This window comes from Belonocnema kinseyi, chromosome 5, assembly GCF_010883055.1.
Source record: "Belonocnema kinseyi isolate 2016_QV_RU_SX_M_011 chromosome 5, B_treatae_v1, whole genome shotgun sequence".
In the NCBI taxonomy this organism is placed as follows: domain Eukaryota; kingdom Metazoa; phylum Arthropoda; class Insecta; order Hymenoptera; family Cynipidae; genus Belonocnema; species Belonocnema kinseyi.
The window spans coordinates 44,395,049-44,416,790 of record NC_046661.1 but is presented as its reverse complement, the minus strand read 5'-3'; the positions used below and the strand labels follow the sequence as shown (position 1 = coordinate 44,416,790).

At 35.5% G+C, this 21,742-nt stretch overlaps 1 protein-coding gene across 1 annotated transcript in view; it reads left to right on the top strand.

Annotated features, from left to right (window-relative positions):
• Positions 1-21,742, top strand: part of LOC117172770 — a 54,145-nt gene continuing 32,403 nt past the window's right edge. Inside the window, exon 1 of the mRNA XM_033360978.1 lies at positions 1-114. Coding sequence (XP_033216869.1) covers positions 69-114 — 46 coding nt within the window. The 5' untranslated portion in view covers positions 1-68. The remainder of the gene's footprint in view (positions 115-21,742) is intronic.

Genomic DNA, 21,742 nt, shown 5'->3' with positions numbered 1-21,742 from the left:
TCTGGTAGTATCAGAGTGACAGTTGACACAGAAGCTTTATTTTTCATGTGAAAGTTTTAATAGAAAAAATGAAAGACTTAAAAAATATTTTTACCTTTTCGGTTCTACTTTTGGGTACGTAAATGTTTTCAAGCTTACAAACTCTATGCATGCGATTTTCCTGAATTATCCAAATTCGTAGAACTATTTTGAAGCTTAATTATTAAAGGAATTATATTTGTTAATAATTCAACGAACTCTCTAACTTGATATTATTTGATTCTTGTATTATTTCTGATGCAGTTTAATTTGAATTTTACAGCTGCTACAATTTTCTATGTGATATTAATACAAGTGTCTTGCTTATTGAAGTCACGAGATTCGCAAACTTGACCTCTTTCACCTCTCAGTTAGTTTTGTGCCTTAGATCACGAGCATTATCTTTAATTATTCACAATAATCATACATTAGGAAACACTTTTCAGAATATAAAAGACTCTGATTTGAAAGAGCATTTATCGAATGTGGTATATTTAATTAAATGCAAAAAACATTGCACTATTTTTTAATAATCTAGATATTATTTAAGTACGACTAGAGAAAAAAAATATTTTTCGATTAATAGTGATTAGAAAATAATATTTTTCGATTGGAAAATGGAAAAATTAAACACTGACACAAACATGGATTAAAAACGTCAACAAATTTTATCATGACTAAACTGTAAGTACAATGTTAAAAAATTTTCTATTACTTGAATTCTGACTTTTAAATTTGTATTTATTAATATCTATTTTTTCCAAAAGATTTGCGAAAGAAAGAAAGAAAGCTTGATGAATATCCGGGGCTTTGCGAGATCCTCGGATCAATGAAATGTTGAAAAATCAAAAAATTTGTCGAGAATCTCATTGTTTTTGCGACAAATATGAATTTTGCGAAAGATGGAAATCAGCGGATAGCAGACGACAGTATTTGAACGGTTAGAATCGTTTGAAAATTTATTTATTTACTCACAATTCTAACATAATAGAAGAATTCTCGAGATATATCAGGTTTTTAAAGGGCCACTTCTTGATGATGGGGACCCTAAATTTTGCGAAATACGTTTCGAAATGGAGAAAAATGCAGACAAAATTGGCATGCCCTGTGTGTGTCTTGCAACTATATTTGTTATCAACCACCAGGCTAGCTGTCAACTTTCGTCATGCATGGTATCGGGGAAAACAATTATAACCGTTCAAATGCTGGCGTCTGCTATCCGTTGATAATTTTATTATTTACTTTTATATTATTAATTTTAGAACAAAAATTTGTTAACCTGAAGAAGGTACAGCAAAGTGGCCGAAACGTTGTTATAAACCAAATTTTAGTAATAAATAATCGTATGACCGAAGATTTAAACTTGGAATTTTAATTTAAATGTTGATTACTTTATTTGCCTAATATTTTCGGTCCAACTAGAATCTTCAATTGAAACAATGTCCTGTTATTTTCAAGATTTACACTTTAAAGAACGAATTTTTAGAGTTTTCAATTTAAGATTCTTCATTGTATCCAATTTAGAACAATATAATATTTTAAAATCAGGAAGTGCAGAGAATTCTTCAAAATGAAATATTTCATTTTTAGAATGCTATATTTTATTTCTAAATTCTTAAATTTTGAATGTTTTTAATATAATGTTATTTAATTATAAAGGATATCTCATTTCGACGTGCATTAATCAAAGATCTAAAATTAGACCCAAAGAAGATGAACTATTTTGAATTTTGATAATTAAAAAATGCTTTTAGTTACAAATGATTGAGTTTGGAGTGTCAACACTTTATATTAAGGGAGTCATCGTGGCTTAGAAGGTATAATGATTGTCCTATGTTCCTTAGTAGCCACGCTGGCGCGGGTTCTATTCCCAAAACAGGAAGCGAAGGCTGAACTTGCATTCTGAAAGCTTCTCTTCTGTCCCTTGGTGTACTACCCCACAGATTCCCTATAGTTTATAATTAACCCTACAGTAGAGTCGATCATGATCCTGGCAGTTGATGCGACTATAAACATTCAACTGAAAAAAAACCTTTATATTAGAAAAGATCGTGTATTAAGGATATTAATTTAACATTTTTTAATAATAAAGTTTAGGTAAAAATAAAATCGCTCGATAACTTGTAATATTGTTCTTGCATATTATTCAACTTACACGAATTTCACTTTAAAATTGTAACGGATGTAGTGAAATAACACTGTTAATCTTTTACAAATGAAAGGACGTCAGTAAAAAGGGTCAATTCACAATGGTAAAACAAAAGCATCACTACGAAAGAAAAATAAAAATTATTTCTTTATAAAGGGCATTATTTCTCAAGTGTACCCACCCTGAAAAATTACTTTCTGTGATTAAACTCTTAGCTTGGACAAAGAGTAGTCCTACCAAGTAGTACTTTATAGGACAGGAATTTTTTCGATTAATTAAAAATTGACCGAGGTGGGGAAAGGGGAATTTTCGGGTTTTTTGCTGGTAGTGCTTGTTTCGAATGTACTAAACTGCTTTGGTATGGATGAAACAAAATTGTGTTCTGTATGTTTTTGTTATATCTTTTCATGATCAATCGAATGGTTAAAACCATTTTTTTATTTGAAAATTTAACCCCTTTTTCAAAATGAAAAATGTTTTTGAGTCTTTTTTTAATTTCCAACATATCTTTTTTTTTTGTCTCAAAATAAGGATCAAGATTTTCTCTTTTGAAAACTTGAAGAACAAAATGTCGTTTTGTTTTTGTTTTTGAGGAATTAAATAAAGAATACTGAAATGCATCGACGGCAATCGTGACTAATGGGACGCTTGCTCGGCGGAACTTTTTCGGACTAATTACCCGAGTCAAAATGTAGGCCCTACTTTGAACTTGTAACTCCTACCTTAGTTGGCGCTGGAAGTGTTAAGTAGACTCTAAATACGCAGCGATTTTATTGAAGTTTAGACCCTAACAGAGGTTTTGCCGACACCCTTCTATTGAATGACACTGTTCCAATGAAAATGCTTTTAATAAAATTCCAGAGATATAAAATAGATACTTGGACATGCATAAATATTCTATCATCGATGTAATATGTATTTCAATGATTATGCAGTACAAAATTACTGACTTTATATTCATTAAATAAAATGTTTGTTGCCACGTACAGAAGAACATGTTGACACTATAAACATGAGTCATGTCGTTAATTTGAAAGTCCTCTGAAAGTTAGAAGAAAAGGTATTTCTTATTTTGTAGTACTTTCAGAGGTTAGATGATTATGTTTTGCACTATAATTAAATAAATACGAGTCGCACATTTGAGAAGATATAATATATTTTAAATATTTTTATTGTACCTTCAAAACCAGTAAACGACATACGGATGCATGTCCCAGTGAACGACATACGTATGTATGTCCCAGTGAACGACACGTAACAGAAGAAGTTTTTAGGGAATTATACGCATTTTTTATTGATATCTATGTTGTTATTATTGCTATTTGCTTCCTTCATTCCTAGGACATGGCCTTCTAAGAATCTTTAATGTTCAACCTTTTCAATTGATTATGGATTGTCGAACCTTAAAAATCAATCTCCGACATCCCAGAATGAGTTTGACAAATTTGCGAACTGATCAAATGAACATAGCCACACAATATCGAAGGTTTTCCTTCTCAACAAAAAGTTTTGTTTTTTCTTTTCAAAATACCCATAATTATACAAAATGTTGTTCTGTATATAAAAATATAACAATAGTTTGGCAAATAATAATTATAATACTAGGTACTGTTTGAAAACAGAAAACATCCGCCCTTTCAGATGAATTCATCTACATTACCAAAAAATAAGCATATACATTAATATTCTCCTTTTCTTAAACTTTTTATTAAGGTGCCAGTAATACCTCTGTTTGCCCTATTAGAATAATTCTCGGTTAAAAATTTTTTGATACGTTTTAAAAGAACTTGAGGCCGTATATTTAAATTTGATTATGTATTATTCATGACTTAAAAAAAAAAACAATGACAAACTCGTCGATTTTAACAGCCACCCAGTGGGCACCGGGACGTCCTAAATACTTCCTTAGAATGTACCTCTATGTCATATGATATGACGCCTGTAAGACATCCTTTGGATCTTTTCCTGTCTTTAAAAGGTCCGCAGCACGTCCTTCAGACGTCCGCCGAAAGACGTATATACGACAAGATTAGGACTTGTGTGCCCACTGGGCATATCTTTTTATCTCTTAATAAGCTAAGACTTAAAAACTCGTTCCGCATCATAATTAATGCAATTACACTCAAAAAACAAATTTTTAGTTCAAGATTGAACCTAATATTCATGAGGAAATAAGTTTATTTTAACATAAAATTACTGATTTTGTAACCAAGTTTCTATTACTTTTTTATACATTTGGCTATTCTTATTCTCTGGCAAATATAATAAATAAATTAAAACGGTAAACATTTTCTCACGGAAAGAAATTATGTTTGCCCTTAAATCAAGTGATAGACACGTTAATAGTAATATTTCTCTAAGGGAATGTTTCATAAATTCTCAATTTTTATTGTTTAGTAAAAAAATAACCAAACCATTGAAAAGTGCTACTGTGCCTTGGAAAAAATTATTTTCTCAACAAAATCATGGTGCAAGGAAATTAACTGTAATACTCTACACTGTTAAAAAATGTGATGGAAATTTAAAATACATGCGAGTGAAGCCATTTACATATGCCGCACATTATTTTTAATATACCATCATGTTGTAAAATTAATATATATGTTTATAAAACATATATAAAACAGAGTGCGTGAAAACACCAAGTTATTTGATCCCTTCAAATCCTCTAAAATATTAAAAAATAAACTAATAACCTAAAATTCGTCGACGGAACACTTATTTATAATCAATGCACAACGTACGGCTGAAATTTTTTCCAAAACTCACTGTGAATGTTAGAATTTTAACGTGAGAACAGGTGCTTGGGGGTTAGATTACGTAAACGTTTTCTTATTTGGCCTTTTACAGGTAAAGATCAGTGACGTTTAGGTTTATTTAGAAAAAACTTGATTTTCTATTACTGTGAGACCCTTCAATAGCCCTCTCTTCTATAGCCTTTCCGAGAATCGACGCCGCACCGCAAGTAGGTGTAACAGAAGTTACGCGGCGTCTGCGGTTGTGACTCAGGCGTGAATAAACAAAAGCAAAGTGGCCTATGATGAGTTAGTTCCCACCCATTGTCTGACCCAAAATACGCGCTATAGAATAGTTTTATTGTATCTAGAATGAAAAATTACTGACTGCCAAAATTCTTTTTAATTTGTGTAGAGTGGAAATATTTATCTTTTGTAATGAATGATCAATAGGCGATATATGAAATTTAATATACGTAATAATAATAATAATAATAATAATAATATATAATAATAATATACATATATACATAATAATATACATAATAATAATTAAATTGTATATACACATATATACAATTTAATGCCAATTCTTTTAAATCTTGAACTAAATATTTTTGTTGATTGAGTGTGAATGCAGTCATTAAGATGACCAATGTGTAAGTACAAGTTAAAAAAACACCTTTCTTTAGTATAGGCACTGATTCGAGTAATCATGGTAAGTTGAAAATTATCTTATTAATAGTCCAATATTTTGATCCTGCTCAGAGAGGGATAGTAGGAAAATTGTTAAATGATAAAGAAACGATTGATGAAAAAGCTCAAACTATTGCCAACATGATAAAAAGTGAACTGGATAAACATGGTTTGAGAAAATGGTCGTGTTCCGAGGCGATAATATCAATACAAACTTTGGTGGGCTGAATCGCAACGAAGGAGAAAACATCTTGATTTATTTAAGGCGTGAAATCCACGAAAATATCATTGGCATTGGGTGTTCAGGCCATGTCATGAAAAATTCAGCTCACCATGGTATAGATCGGTTTGGCTCTTTCGACATTGAGTCTATTGTGATGAAAATTTTCAATCACTTCTCGATTTACACCGTTCGGACAAATAAATTAAAGAATTTTTGCGATTTCGGTGAAGTAGAGTACAGGCAATTGCTATCTCACGGCAAAACACGATGGCCAACCCTCATGCCAAGCGTCGATCGAATTCTCCAAATGTTTCCAGCTCTGAAATCATTTTTTTATCCACTGAACATCCACCAATTATTTTAGAGAGGTTTTTCCAAGATGATTTTGCGAAATCGCAATTGCTGTTCATCAGTTAACTTATGACTGTTTTTCACACTAACACCAAAAGCATCGAACGCGAAAACAATTCTGTTCTAGAAGTTTTGAGTATAATTCACGAAGTATCGGAGACTTTGACTGGAAGACTTAATTTGAATTTCATACCATTCGCAGTCAAGCAGAAATTGCAGAAGCTGACAAATGAAGGCAGAGAAATTGAGTGTGAAAAATTCACAGAATCCATGCTTGTAGTGCATGAAAGATCTTGTAATTATTTGCTGAAGTGGAACCAGTCATTGCGTCATTTGGAAGACTTCGAATGGCTGAATTTCAAGCCAAGAAAAGAGTTGAGGTATGAATCTGTTGATTCAAAACTGTTCGACCAGTTTGTTAATTTGAAAAAATTTTTGAATGAAAAAGAAAAGCAAGAAAAAGAAGCAAGAGATGATTTTTTCAAAACAAGTAGCAGTGAAAAAGTCTGTGATTTTCTTACTGCTAACAATTGTCTTGAACCATTTTCTGAAATACTGAAAATTGCTCAATATTTCTTCGCAATTCCCTGTCATAACGTGAAAGGCGAACGAGTTTTTTCACTTGTTAACATTTAATGGAGCGACGAACGAAACAATTTTGTTCTCGAAAACTTGAAAAGTTTAATCTTTGTTGGATTCAATTTCAAAAAATATTCCTGTCAACAGTTCCGAGCATGTTTGAAAAAGAACACTGCTTTGTTGAAAAAAATCGGGAGTACTGACAAATACGCATAAATTTTGTTCTACTTCAGGTGAAAGTACCATTTTTTAACACATTTCAAAATTGATACTTTTCAGTTGTAGTGTAATCTCCTCGGTGATTTGTAATTATATTGCTTAATCTGTTATCTTGCAATATAAAATCTTGAAGTTCTGCAAAGAATATAATAGAGTATTATTTCAATCCAAAACCTATATATCATCTTATTTTCTCAACTTTATCAGCTTTTAAGGTAGTTCCCAATTCCTACGTGAAATTATTATTTAAATTTAAGAAATTTTTAGAAGAACGTGTTGCAAGCTTTTCTTACCACAACAAATTGTAAAACATCTTTACACAACAAATATTTAAAGCATGAGATAAAACGGAACAGTTACACAATCCGACGTAGGACTGACGAAGAAGAAGGTATCTCCTTGTCAGTCCGACTTCACATCGTCCTGCTGTGTACTTGAATACATGGCGGAGTGAAGGTGGGGGTGGGAGATGGCGGGAGAGATGTCCGTTTTTCCACTTCAGCCAGCTGGTCACCCTAAATGCATTACATGAACCGACAGAAACAAAATTGCGACGCAGTTAAGTGTCCCCCGCGGAGTAGAAGAAGATGTCATGGCGTTTCTCCTCATGTAATTATGGCGAGTGCACGCCATCTTGGATTTTGGGTTTTTCTCGATTTGCCCGCGTATTTTGCATTTTTCGAAAATAAAGATGAGGGAGAAATTTGTAGAAAATTGAATTCTCTACATCTTTATTTAAACAATATTGCTGAAAATAAATTCTTTATTAATAATAATAAGCAAAAACTAGGCAAAATTAGGGAAGTGGCGCAGTTGTTTCATTTTTTGCACCATTTTTATTGAAAATAAGGGGCATATTAAAATGGCAAAGTTGTAGCGGACGCAATTCCACACAGCTTTTCTAGAAACAAGTTTTTCGTGCGACATGTAGATCGCGGCCGGGAACGCGCTCAACACAACGGTGCCGAGGAAAGGCATACGCGTTCGACGCAACGTACAGTGATCTGGAATAGAAATTTACTGTTCATAATGGCCCAGAGGTCGTATTTCTTAACCGATTTAAAAGTTTTTTTTAGAAATGCTCCGCAATTAATTATTGAGAGAATTGTGGTTTGCTTTTTAAATTTTTTTTTTCACAAAGCAACAATATATAAACAAATATAGTGACAAAATTGACCATTTTAGCTTTTTGACTTTTTATCTCAAAAAAAATACAGATAGAAACTCACTATCAGCCAGAATTTTTGCACATGCATTCATAGAACATAATTAATTTTATTAATATTCAACTTAATCATTATAAACAATTTCTATAAACAAATTCTTTATAAACGAGTTTTTCTCATAGCTGAATTGATTTTTCTGTACAAAAGTGATTCACAATTGTCTTTAAAGCCATTTATATACTTTAAGCTAAATCAAACATAAACAATATAGATTGTTTATAACAATTTAGTTAAACAAGTCTTCTAATCGGCCGTTTCCTTGTAGAAAAAAATGTTTTTTTCTTCAATAGTTATTAGAGTTACATTTATTGCAGTGACTAACCAACAAAATTGAATAAAGAATAATTTATATGATTGTTATTAAAAATTTTTTTGACAAAACTATGATTTATTTTTTTACATGCATGAAGGACGGTTTTCCACTGAAATTATCCGACAATAAACTAACAGTGATTCCAAATTTGGATATGGGACATTTAATAATAATTTGCGTAATTGTTAATAACAATTTCTCTAGCAAACTGTCCATAGCAATAACGCTGTACTTGCGTTTTTAGAAGTCACCTATCTTTCATTTGTTTTATGCAACTTCCTGAAAAATAAATGAGGTACAAGAGAAAATAAGGTGCAATAACGCTGTATGAATCGTAATTTATTTATTTTATGTTTTTTATAATCTTCTCATTATTATTATAACTATAAATTTTTTCATTGATTCAATAACACAAATAAGATTATCAAAAAAATGATTGAAGAAAAAATAACCTTTTTCTACGACAAACCGCAGATTGTCACGCATTGTTTTAAAATTGTTATTAACAATAACGCAAATTATTATTTAATGTCCTATATCCAATTTTGGAATCACTGTTAGTTTATTGTCGGATAATTTCAGTGGAAAACAGTCCTGTTTGCATGTCAAAAAATTAAATTATAGTTTTGTTAAAAAAATTGTTTATAACAATCATATAAATTATTCTTTATTTAATTTCGTTGGTTAGTCACCACAATAAATGTCACTCTAATAATTACACAGCCACACAAAAAAAGTGTGCGGATCTGGTAACAAGACACACGTATTCCTATGGATTTTGGGGCGCTGAATTTAAATTCGGTATCAAAAATCACCCATCACGTCATGGTTGAGCCATAACCTCAAAAAATGACAAAAAGTCATGCACTGAAAGACAACATGTCACTGAAAGACAACACATTGTGTTGTCCCGTTGCGTTTGCGGTACCGTTTCATTTAGCTTCGGCTTAACCTACATAGAGGTTTAACCTATCCTAACCTAACAAAACCTGACCTAACCTAACCTAGACGAATGAAATTCAACCACACATGTAGCTATGTAAGCGTACGGTTCTCAGTCTTAAATGTGTGCTATATTTAATAGGTTAACTCGATCTTAACCTACAAATGAAGAAAAAAGGACACGTTATATCAGGCAGAAAATAGACTGAAGTAGGTCTATAAATCAATTTGATTACGATAAAAAACAAGATAAAATGTGAACACGAAAGATAGTATAAATATATCCCTTAAGTTTAAGAAAAGCAGAGAGAAAAAAATTTTGAATAAAACTCTTATTCATTTGCATGTTTAAGTTACAGTTCTACATTTTAATTGATACAAACATTGTCAGGTTAATTGAAATGGGGTCAATTCTACTTGTAGTTCTAAGTTTCTTCAAATAAGTAATGTGCGTCTAAATTTTTAACCACCTGCAGTACAATGAAATGAATTTTATTGTGTTACAACGGGAACACTTAAGTTGTGTTGCGTTAAGCCGAAGCTGAATGAAACGGTACCGCAAACACAACGGGACAACACAATCAGTTTAATTGTGTTTCGTGAGGTTAGGTTAGGTAAGGTTAGGCTAGGTTAGGCTCGAGTTGACCCATTCGATGTAGCACACATTTGCTACTGGGAAAATATGCTTTCAGAGCATTACGTGTAGTTCAGTAAATTTCTGTTAATTCAGGTTAGGTGAGGTCAGGTTCTGTTGGGTAAAGTTATGTTAAATAAGTTGATATCAGGCAAGGGTTGATCCGTCACAGTTGTCGACATGTTTTTGAAGTGAAAATTTGCATCACTGGCATTATTTTGAAATTTATTTGCCTCAGTGCATGATTTTTCGTCATTTTTTGAGGTTATGGCTCAACCATGAGATCATGGGTGATTTTTGATACCGAATTTGAATTCAGCGCCCCAAAGTGCATAGGAATACGTGTGTCTTGTTACCAGATCCGCACACTTTTTTTGTGTGGCTGTGTTATTGAAGAAAAAAACATTTTTTTCTAAAAGGAAACGGCCGATTAGGAGACTTGTTTAATTAAATTGTTATAAAAAATCTATATTGTTTATGCTTGATAAAGCTTAAAGTATATAAATGGCTTTAAAGACAATTGTGAATCACTTTTCTTCCGAAAAATCAATTCAGCTATGAGAAAAACTCGTTTATAAAGAATTTGTTCATAGAAATGTTTATAAAAACAATAGTTGTTAACTCATGCTAATTTTTTTGTTATAAATTATGACTCTCATGAAAAATATTAACAACTAGCGTAAAATGAACGATTTTTTCTATGATAAAAAAACTAAGAAGAATTTATTTATAAAAATTGTTTATAATAATGTATATAATAATATATATAATAATTTATGAATGCATGTGAAATAATTCCGACTGATAGTGAGTTTCGATTTGTATTTTTTCTTGAGATAAAAATTCAGAAAGCTAAAATGGTCAATTTTGTCACTATATTTGTTTATATATTGTTGCTTTGTTAAAAAAAAAATTTTAAAAAGCAAACCACAATTCTCTTAAAAATTAATTGCTGAGAATTTAAAAAAAAGTTTTAAATCGGTTAAGAAATACGACCTGTGGGCGATTATGAAGAGTAAATTCCTATTCCAGACCACTGTGCAACGGGACGGCCAATGCGAGTTATAACTCATTTCCACACCAGAGTTTTCGGCGCGTTTTTTTTAGTTTTTTAGCTCTTTTCTTTCTTTTCTTTTAGCAAACATTTTTTATAAATAACAATTAATCAATAACTAACCATTGTTTTTTATTCTTCTTTTTGATTAAAATACAAAATATAATAATTCTTGAATAATTTGCAGGCTCTGTGAGAGCCCATATTCATATCCCAAGAAAATAATGAACAGCCTGAAACACCTTAAAAGTATTAAAAAAAAACAACGGAGTATCTAAACGTCCGGCAAGTCCGCACCGATCCCTTCCCTTTTCCAGATCCTCCCTCCACTATATAAACGTGCGGACTTGCCGAACGTTTAGACGCAGCCAAAAAAGAAACATAGAATTCTATTGATTTTCAATATATTTACTTGTCTTTAAACCATGGTGTCAATTCAGCAGGCGGCTTCAAATTTCTGGCCATTTACCGGTTTTTTCCTGTTAATTTTTTCAATTTTCCCGGCCAACGCACCAATTCTTCCACACTGCAAAGTCGAACGCATTCCAGGCAGCGATCTACATGTCGCACGAAAAACTCGTTACTATAAAAGCTGTGAGGAATTGAGTGCCCTGTAACTTTGCCATTTAAATGTGCCACTTATTTTCAATAGAAATAGTGCAAAAAATGGAAAAAAAACTGCACCACTTTCCTAATTTTGCCTAGTTTTTGCTTATTATTAGTAAATAATGTATTTTTAGCTATATTGTTTGAATAAAGATTGTGGAGAATTCAATTTTCTAAAAATTTGTTCCTCACCCTTTTTGTCGAGAAATGCAAAATACGCCGGCCAATCAAGAAAAACACAAAATCCAAGATAGCACACTCGCCATAATTACATGACGAGGAACGACATGCCACCTTTGTCTAATCTGCGGGGACACATAACAGCGTCGAATTTTCGATTGTTTGTTAATGTAATGCATTTCATCTTTACTTTTTAGGCTAATCAGTAGGTATCTCTGAATTCTATTGCGTAGTACCTTGGTTATTTCCAGTTTTCAATAAGTCTTAGTGCGTCACGAGTACTCTCGCTTCAGCTGGATGCAAATGATAATATATTGAATAATCAGGATAAATCAAGAACCCAGAAAACTGCTTCTTCGAATCAAAGAAACATTTCTTTGACATGTGCGGGTCAAAGAAAAAATTTCTAGGAATTAAAAAACTTTCTTTTATTTAAATCTAATCGTTTTCTGGCTCAGAGACTTCTTTTGAGAGTATGCATCGGCTTGATGTTAGTCTACCACTTGGTTAACAACTTATTTCTAGACCATGCAATGGGTTCATGTTAAAACATATTATCGCTACCAACTACTTTGAAGACTACATTGGATCTAACTTGTAGTTAGATAAGTAGTTCGTTCCTATGAACACGCGATTTTTCTTCCGTCCAAAAATCCTCCAACGCGAACACAATTTTACGTAAGTTATAACATCTTGGAGGGAGGGGGGGGGGGCTGGTCGTCGTTTCGCCACCATTGTAGATCTGCGGCAGATATACTCGGTGACCCATCTCAATCCATATTCCAAAAAATATCTTCTAAAATACTTTATCTACGATGAAATGATTAGGACAAAGGTTGACCAGGACCGAGGGGGAAATTATAATGTCTCATTAATTTTAACATTAATGTCAATTTCCAAGGTCAAATGGAGGTAAGTCTCTTTTCTTATATAAGAACCCATGTTTTTTACTGCGGATTTAAAAAGAGTGGGAAATTCCAAGTAAAAAATGACCTATCGGAAAATGATTTTTGTGACCTTGGAAAGGTAAACAGTTAAGGTAAAGTGTCTGAGAAAAGACCAGATGCCCTTTTTCTGAATTGTTTTGGTTTTTGGGGTAAACAAACGTTTAAGATGCTTCACAAAAGTCGATGAAATGTTAAGGTGTATATGGCCTTGACCATCATGAACTTCATGTCAATTTTCAAGGTCACTTGAAGGACAAGACGATTTTTCTTACATTGAATTCTGTGCCCAGATGAATTTTTTTTGTAGACTTCAGGCTGTGGATTGTCATCGCACCCCCCCCCCCCCCCCCCCCCCCCCCCCCCCCACCCGTGACATAGCCAGACAGTAACAATCATTTCGTTTTACTCATGTTGTCGGCTTTCACGAACAAGATTCCCATTGCGAGCTCTATCAGTCAACGTACTTATTATTAAATTAGTAGGATGTCTTCTGTCTGGAAACCGTTCAACGTAAATTTTTGATGTAGCGCCGTAGTTGACGTGACATTCCCCTGAAATTAGTATCATATCAACGATTCCAGTAGGTAAGTAATTAGCCATATTGCGAGATTTCTTCGGAAACTATAAAAATATAAAAAAATTGACAAAATATCTAATTTTTAAAAAACTTTTAATTATTCAAATTACGAATATGAAATCGGGAGCATTTAGAGTTTTGAAATAATACCTTTTTCCTGCATTAAACTCCGAACAAGATTATTATTTCAATGAACAAAAAAGCTCAACACGAAATACTAGTGAGGCCGAAAAGAAGCATTAATGTCAGGGAAACAAATGCCTCGCGATGGAAACTTTGCTGAAAACTATGGACGTTTTTGAAAGAGGTCTAAGTTTGTGTCTTCAAGCTAATGGAGAGCACTTCGAACAGTTACTTCGTGGCTGATTGTAACACTGGTAGCAATGATGAGAGGCAAGGGAACTCACATTAATTAACAACCCGAGACTGCTCGTTTCGTAGACATTTGACCTTAATTTTTGAACTTTCCAAGGTCACAAAAACCATTCTTGCACAGGTCATTATTGACGTGAAGTTTTCCGCTCTTTTCAAATCCGAACCACTTGTGCGTAGATAAAGTATTTTAGAAGATATTTGGGATTATAGATTAAAATATATTATATATATATATATATATATGTTAAAAAAATGTCATAAGGAAAGCCGCAGGATTTCGCCGGGAGCGGGTGCTAATCTCAAAAATTTCACCCGCTCTCAGCGAAATCGGGGTAAAATTTCAGCCTCAACCATGTCTCACGACCTCGAGATAGGCGGTTACAGTCTGTAACGGAATCAATACGATGATCCGGCAAAAGTTTCGTGCACCCTGAGAACACGGAGTGATCCAAGGACTACCGCCTTCTGCATTTTTCCCGCAAGTATTTTAGCATATTGTTGACATGCAGGAATGCTTTTCAGGATATTAACGAGTGAAAGCTTGGCACCTCCAAGAGCGCCAATGATAAGGACGATTAGTTTAACAGAATATTCCGGCTACAATCGTTGCAACCCTCTTATAAGGTCTCTATACCTCTCTTTCTTTTCATTCTCCATGGCTATGATGTGTTTGTCAGCTGTTCCAGTATATTCGGCACTTCCCATTCTCGACAATTGACTCGATTTTCCTAGGAGCATTTAGAGGAGCGATATTAAGGTTAATGCCGTAAGAGTGACAGAGATGGTAATAAAGCACACTTTGCGCCGCATTGTGCCTTTGGATGCAGGTCGTTCCCGCATGATCTGGACAACTAGATAGTATGTGAGCTAAATATTCGAGGTGTGCATGGCACGCCCTGCAGCTATCATCGGGAATGTCTTGGGTCAAAATGTAGCGACGGTATGTTAAGGTGGAAATGACACCGTCTTGGAATGCCAAAATGAAACCCTCCGTACCAGACTTCAATCCGGGCGATTCAAGGAAAGCAAACTTTAGCTCATACGACATTAACTGATTCTTCACATTTCTGTGGAAGATACCGTGCATCCTCTTATCGACGAGTTTTTCATGAAAGTTTTTCTCCGGTGCTTTCTTAATCTGGACTTTCAGGAGTGAGTACTCGAGATAGATAAGATATGATGCATTTTTATCACCCCTAATACTGAAGTTAAGTCCGAGTGTTTCTGCAGCCTCATACGCTGTTTTGTAGAGAAACACTCCTCTGTCCACTTCTTCGTGCTTCCTGACCATTTTAAGAAGTGTGTCTCTTCCATTTTCGATTCTATGTTCTGTAAATAGAATAATACTGTTGTGAAGACATTCAAGACTCAATATTCCACGACCACCTTGTCAACGTGACATGTACAGTCGCGGAACAGAAGACTTAAGATGCATGCTTTTGTTAATGTGCATAACCGTTCTGGCCCCGATATCAAGGGATCTGAGCTCGTTCTTCGTCCATGGAACTACTCCAAATGAATAGAGTACTACCGGGGCAGCAAGCATGTTTGTTGCAGATACTTTCTTCCTCGCCGACAGTTCGAAAGACCTAATCTGCCGGATGATACGTTTGTACCTGCTTCGGAGAGTCTCTTTTATAGATGTCACATCCTGAATGCAGCTCTGTGGCACGCCCAGGTATGTATAAGTCTTTCCAATGCAAAGGTGTCGTATAGCGCTTCTACCGACGAGCTCAGGATCTTCAGAGATTCCATTAAGTTTTCCTCGCCTCAAATAAACCTTGGCACATTTGTCTAATCCAAATTTTATTCCAATTTTCATAGTATATCATTCGACAATCCCTAGAGATAGTCATAGTTGCTCTTGGTTCTTAGCATAGATCTTAAGATCGTCCATGTAAAATACATGAGTGACCTGGTACTTTCGATCTGCAGGTTTTCCGCAAAAGTACCCGTCGGAATGGCGAAGTGCTAGAGATAGTGGCAATAATGTAAGGTGAAAGAGGAGTGAGCTCATCGTGTCGCCCTGAAAGACACCTCTCTGGAAGGTGACCTTGTTAATTGTCACACGATTTTTTCCAGATAAGATAGTAAATCTGGTTTTCCAAAGCGCCATCAATCTCTCTATGCCCCTAGCGATTTGCGGATGAACCTTTGAGCTTTCCAAAAGACGTATGATAAGTCTATGGGAGGTCGAATCGAAATCTTTCCGATAATAAAAACAGGCCATCAATAGGTCACGCTGGTAGAATGCTGCATCTTTGCAGACACATCTATCTATGAGCAGATTCTCCCGACATCCCACCACGACTTTCTTTGAGTCTCGTTGTTCATACATTTATTGCCACACAAGGTCAATTGCCCGAACAATCTTATCATTTAGGATAGCTAAGAATATCTTATACAGTGTGTTTAGATAAGTGATTGGCCTGTGATTCTTCGGGTCAACTGAGTTTCCTATTTCACAGGACGACAAAATTTGACAAAAGTCAAAAGCCAGAAAGCAGACCAAACATTTCCGAAGAATTTTAATGCGCCGAATCCGAATCCGAATTCAAAATTGCTCCTGCACGACCGGTTTTCAAGATAACCTAACCTAAATGTGCAAAAAAACGCGGTTTTTAGCTGTTTTTGAGGTTACGTAACTGCACAAGAAAAATATCTACCACAAAGCTAATATTATATTTGAAAGTACTAATCTTCCCCCTCCAAACCTACTTGGGTTTATTAGGACATCTTCCTTTTTAACCAAAATATTGTAATTTGAAATTTTTTATTTTAGCGTTTCAACCCATTACGGCTGAGATGTTCAGATTTATACAACGCATTCTCTATTGCTGACGTTACGATATTTTTTGTTCAAAATATTATCTCAGGGGTTTTCGAGGGTGCCTTTTCTAATACCGGTGTCAGCTTTTTGTTATAACCCCTACAAGATCCAATTTTGCACATTGATAAAACAATAGAAAATATGGAACCCGTGTCTTTTCATTTCTACGGAAGCCTTATCCTTGGGGTAGAAACCACCCCTAACAAGCCACAAGCATGCTAACCCACCTGACTCTGGGAACAATAAGTTTAGTCGCATATTTTTCTTGGAATAATGAAGTTCCATGCCACAAGTGAGTTAACCCACCTACCTGCTAATCCGCCTAAACCCAGAAATCACTTCTACCAAATCATAAGCAGGCTAACCCACCCAACCCTGGGAGCAGCGAATGTAGTCGTTTAAATTTCTTGAAGTAATTGAAATCCACACTAAAGTGGGCTAACCTTAAAATGAAAATTTTTAATTTAGCGTCTTAACCCATGGACGCCGAGATGGTATGCCATTTTCCCTTGAAAATATTATCTAAGGGGTTTTCGGGGGTTTCTTTTCGATTGGCTCAGTTTTTTGTTATAAGTGTTAGAAGAGCGAATATGGAAAACAGTTAGTGCTTTAAAAAAAAACTAATTTTACTATTATGATTAATTTAATACTGTAAATTTACTTAGGATTTTCCAGCCACTTAAGGCTGGACTTGGGATTGTCCAGCTAAGCATGAAAGTACTTAATATTTTTCAGCCAATTAAGGCAAGACTTTAGATTGCCCAGCCAATTATGGCTAGCTTTTGGATTTCCCCGCCAATAAAGGCAAGACTTAAGATTGCCCAGCAAGTTGAGGCAAGACTTTAGATTGCTCAGCTAATCAAGGAAAGACTTTGAATTGCCCAGTCAGTTAAGGCAAGACTTTGAATCGTCCAGCTAGTCAAGGCAAGACTTACGATTGCCCATTCAGTTAAGGCAAGACTTGGGATTGTCCAGCTACGCAAGAAAGTACTTAATATTTTAAAGCCAATTTAGGCAAGACTTTAGATCGCCCAGCCAATCAAGGAAAGACTTTAGTTTGCCCAGCCAATCAAAGAAAGACTTTGAATTGCCCAGCCAGTAAAGGCAAGACTTTGTATCGCTATACGATTGTATGTCCAGTGAAGGTGAAACTAACTGCTTGTTTTCTTATGGAAACGTTCGCGCTTCATGTCAAACGATCGTTCAAGAGACTTTCGTTTATGTCTAGTAGGGTCATTATTATTTCTTTGGAATGGCCAGCAATAGTCGGCCATCATTCTTACATTGCATCGACCTTGATAATGTTCCTCTTTTTGGTGAAAGTCTTGATGAAAGCCTTCGCCCATTTCTTCACTGAATGCTCCAACATTTTCTGGAAAATAATCCAAATGAGAGTTTAGATAATGTAATTTCATACTCATCCAACAACCTAATCTTTTAAAATTCTTTAACATACTAGATACAATAGTTCTAAACTTTGGAACTTGATTGTTCCCTACAAATTTCTGTACAACATCAGGCCAAAAAAAATACCTTCCTTAACTTTGTCATCACTTAAATGCGAAAATGTAGATCTGATATAATTGAAACATTCTCCTTCGGTGTTTAGGGTTTTCGCAAATTGCTTCATTAACCCTAGTTTTATATGGAGTGGTGGCAATAACACTTTCTTTCTGCCAACAAGATTTCCATAAGCAACATTGTACTGACCAACTGTCCACTCTAATCTGTCTGGCCATTTCTCCGTTATCTAATGTTCATCCCTTGCACGACTGTCCCTAAGGCAAAGAAAACAAGGGTATCTAATGCTTCCTGATTGTAAACCTATTATAAGATTTATCATTTTGAAGTCATCACAATAAGCCAATTATGGACATTGTATTTTATTTTTATCAGGAGTAATTGGAAAGTATCATAAGATTCTTTCAGTGTAGTTGAGTGACCTACTGGAATTGCAGCGTACTTATTTCCATTATGTAATGGTACTGCTTTCAGAATTTCTGTAGACGAATATATGAAAAGACGCCAATCCTCTGGCGTATATAAGTTTATTTTATATAAATTAATGAGTCCTTCGATATCATTACAATACACAATCCCACTGTCCATTGAAAAGTACTTGATAAACTTTTCTTCTTCATTTCTGTAAACAGTTACTCTAGTGCTAGGTAACAATAGTTTTCTCTCTTTGAGTCTTGAAGCGCAAAGCTCAGCTGTAGCTTTTGGAAGATCTAGGTCACGTATAAAATAGTCTAATCCGTCTTGGTTAAAGAATGTAGGACTTTCATCATCTCATTCTTCCCAAGAAGAATCGTCAGTTGCATTAGGATCGTCAGTATTCAATGATTCGTGAGTTGAGCGGTCACTTTTGTTTTCAGAGTGATTTCTAATACCAATCTTGGCTGGTGTAACATTTTTTACATCAGAGCAAATGATCTTCTCTAAATACTTTTTAGAAAAACCTCCTGTTTTGCGTGAGCAAAAGTAACAATCAATATCATGATCGTTGGGCACACGCCAAAGAGATGGCTGAATAACAGTCTGCGTCTTGGTACTTTCATCTCTCCAATTTGACAAATTGAATTTACAAGCATGACAAATTGAGGTTGGTACCCACGGTTTATCCAAAATTTTCATTAAAGTCCCATAACTCATTTTTTTTTCTTATAATGAACAGTAACGTGGAAATTCTAAAACTCACTATATACAAAAATCACGATCGACACGAAGTGTAACCGCTAGAAAGATTCCAAATACAAAAAGAATTTTAATACCTACGCATCCAACCATTAGCCCGTCACTCAAACGTGATCTCTAACACGGAAAGATTTGTAACAAAAAACGAATTTCATTACCCACGCATAACACGTCATAAAAGCGTCGCCAGCTCAGTGAGCCACCTAGGGATCGAAGACTGTCTGCGACGTAGAACGGCGCGCACATATAGCGAATGTGAACATTAGAGGGCACACAGAGTTCGCAGTAGCATTCCGCGCAGCCCGTCTTCTTTTGTTTTATAAATGTGCGAAGTTTGGTTCCAAACGACTGCACGCTTTTTTGTTGGTATTTTGTGCGGTATCCTTTGTTCTTTTTTGAAGCCCTAAATTGTGGCCGCCATATTGGATCTTCTAGGGGTTATAACAAAAAACTGACACCGGCAATAGAAAGGGCACCCTCGAAAACTCCTGCCATAATATTTTGAAGAAAAAATATCGTACCGTCAGCATTGTGTAAATCTGAACACCTCAGCCTTAATAGGTTAAAACGCTAAAATAAAAAATTTTTAATTACAATATTTTGGTGAAAAAAAGATGTCCTAATAAATCCAAGTACGTTTGAAAGGGGAAGATTAGTACTCTCAAATTCCATATTAGCTTTTGTGGTAGACATTTTTCTTGTTCGGTTACATAACCTCAAAAACAAACCTCAAAAACAGCTAAAAACGCGTTTTTGCACTTTTAGGTTCAGATATCCTGAAAACCTGACGTACAGGAGCAATTTTAAGCTGGGATTCGGATTCAGCGCATCAAAATCCTTCAGAAATATTAGGTCTGGTCTCTGGCTTTAGAGTTTGTCGGCCTGTGCTGTCGGCAGGAGTATTGTGCGCCCTTCCACCAACCACTCCGGAATCGGCTTTTCTGACTCTAAATATGAGGTGAAAATACGGGCCAAATGCCGATGGGTTGAAAGAAACTTCTTGCACCAGAAAGTTTTGATACAACTTGGTCCCGGTGCGGAATAGTTCTCCATCCCTCTTAATACTTTTTTCACCTCCTCGTTAGTGATGGATGGGCATTCTTCATCAGGTGTTATGAGGACATTACACAGCTCCTTGAAGCTATTTATATTTTCTGAGTCTTCGTCCAGTCTATGCTGCACTTCGTAGATTTCTCTCCAAAATACTTCGACCTCCTTTGTTTTGGGCGGGTGGTCGATAGTATCTGGAGTCTTGGAAAAGTCGAGATGGGTCAGAGTAAAACTACTGATTTTCTTTGACCCACCTCTCAGCAGCTTTGACTTGTTAAGTGTGAGATAACGGGTCCGGAGTTCGCGCGCGAATTGTCGGACTTGGCGGCAAGATTCCTACCAGATATGATGTAGTCAATTACACACTGAATGGGGGACGCGGACTGTCTTGCCCAGCCTATCTTTATAGAAAGTTGATGCATTCGTCTTTTGGTCTTATGATCAACCGTTGGTTTTGTTTTACGGTTCGCATCCGCCAAGGCTCTCGCTGCATTAAACACACAATAATTGATAGCCCAAAAGTCGGATTCTTCGGAAAAATGTTCGCGAAGCTCGTCATCCATTTCAGCCAGCTCTTTAGGCTTGAGAGAAACCTTGGAGTTGATGCCTCTCCGGGTCATAAAACATCGCTCTTCCTCTATTGGATGCCTGCCCGCGGTTGGTCTTAGTGTCGCCTCTCTTTCTCTGTTGCCGGCTTGTTCTAGCTGTGGTAGAGTGGGGGTTTCGCTTACATAGCCCCTTTTTCGCAGTAGTTCGGTATGGTTTCGCAGACGTTGCTGCGAAAAATGCGATAGCTCCGGGTGTTTTTCGCACCACAGAGCATGCAGCCGTGCCATATAAACTCGTTCAGGGGCCACACTTGCATCTTAGCACTCTAGCAAGTCGTAATTCACTCGCTCCATCCACGTAAAGGTCCCGAGATTCCTCCAATCAATTGCATTGAATCCAATTCCATTGGCTCCCCCAGCTGTAGGGTGGTCGGCATTGCTGGGCGACCCATTGTCGGGAGCCCTGTGCGTTCTGTTTTTTTAAACCGCACTTAATACAACTATGTTTGGTGTTGTGATTGTTGTTTCCACGAGAAGCTAGGGAAAAGGGTTCGTCCATCCTTGGAGAGCTCCGCATGCAAGGATAAGGCTGCGTACTCTGAGAGGTGGTCCGGTATCCCAGAGTCACCATTCTAGACACCTCACCTAGGTGCCATTCAGCTTTCGGCACGGTTTTCAAACCTCCGCTTGGGGGTTAATTCCTTCGGGATCACCCCTGGACAATTGTTCCCGACGGCCTATTTATTTTTGTAACTATATTCAGCAGAAACTCTTGGTGCAGGGACACATATAA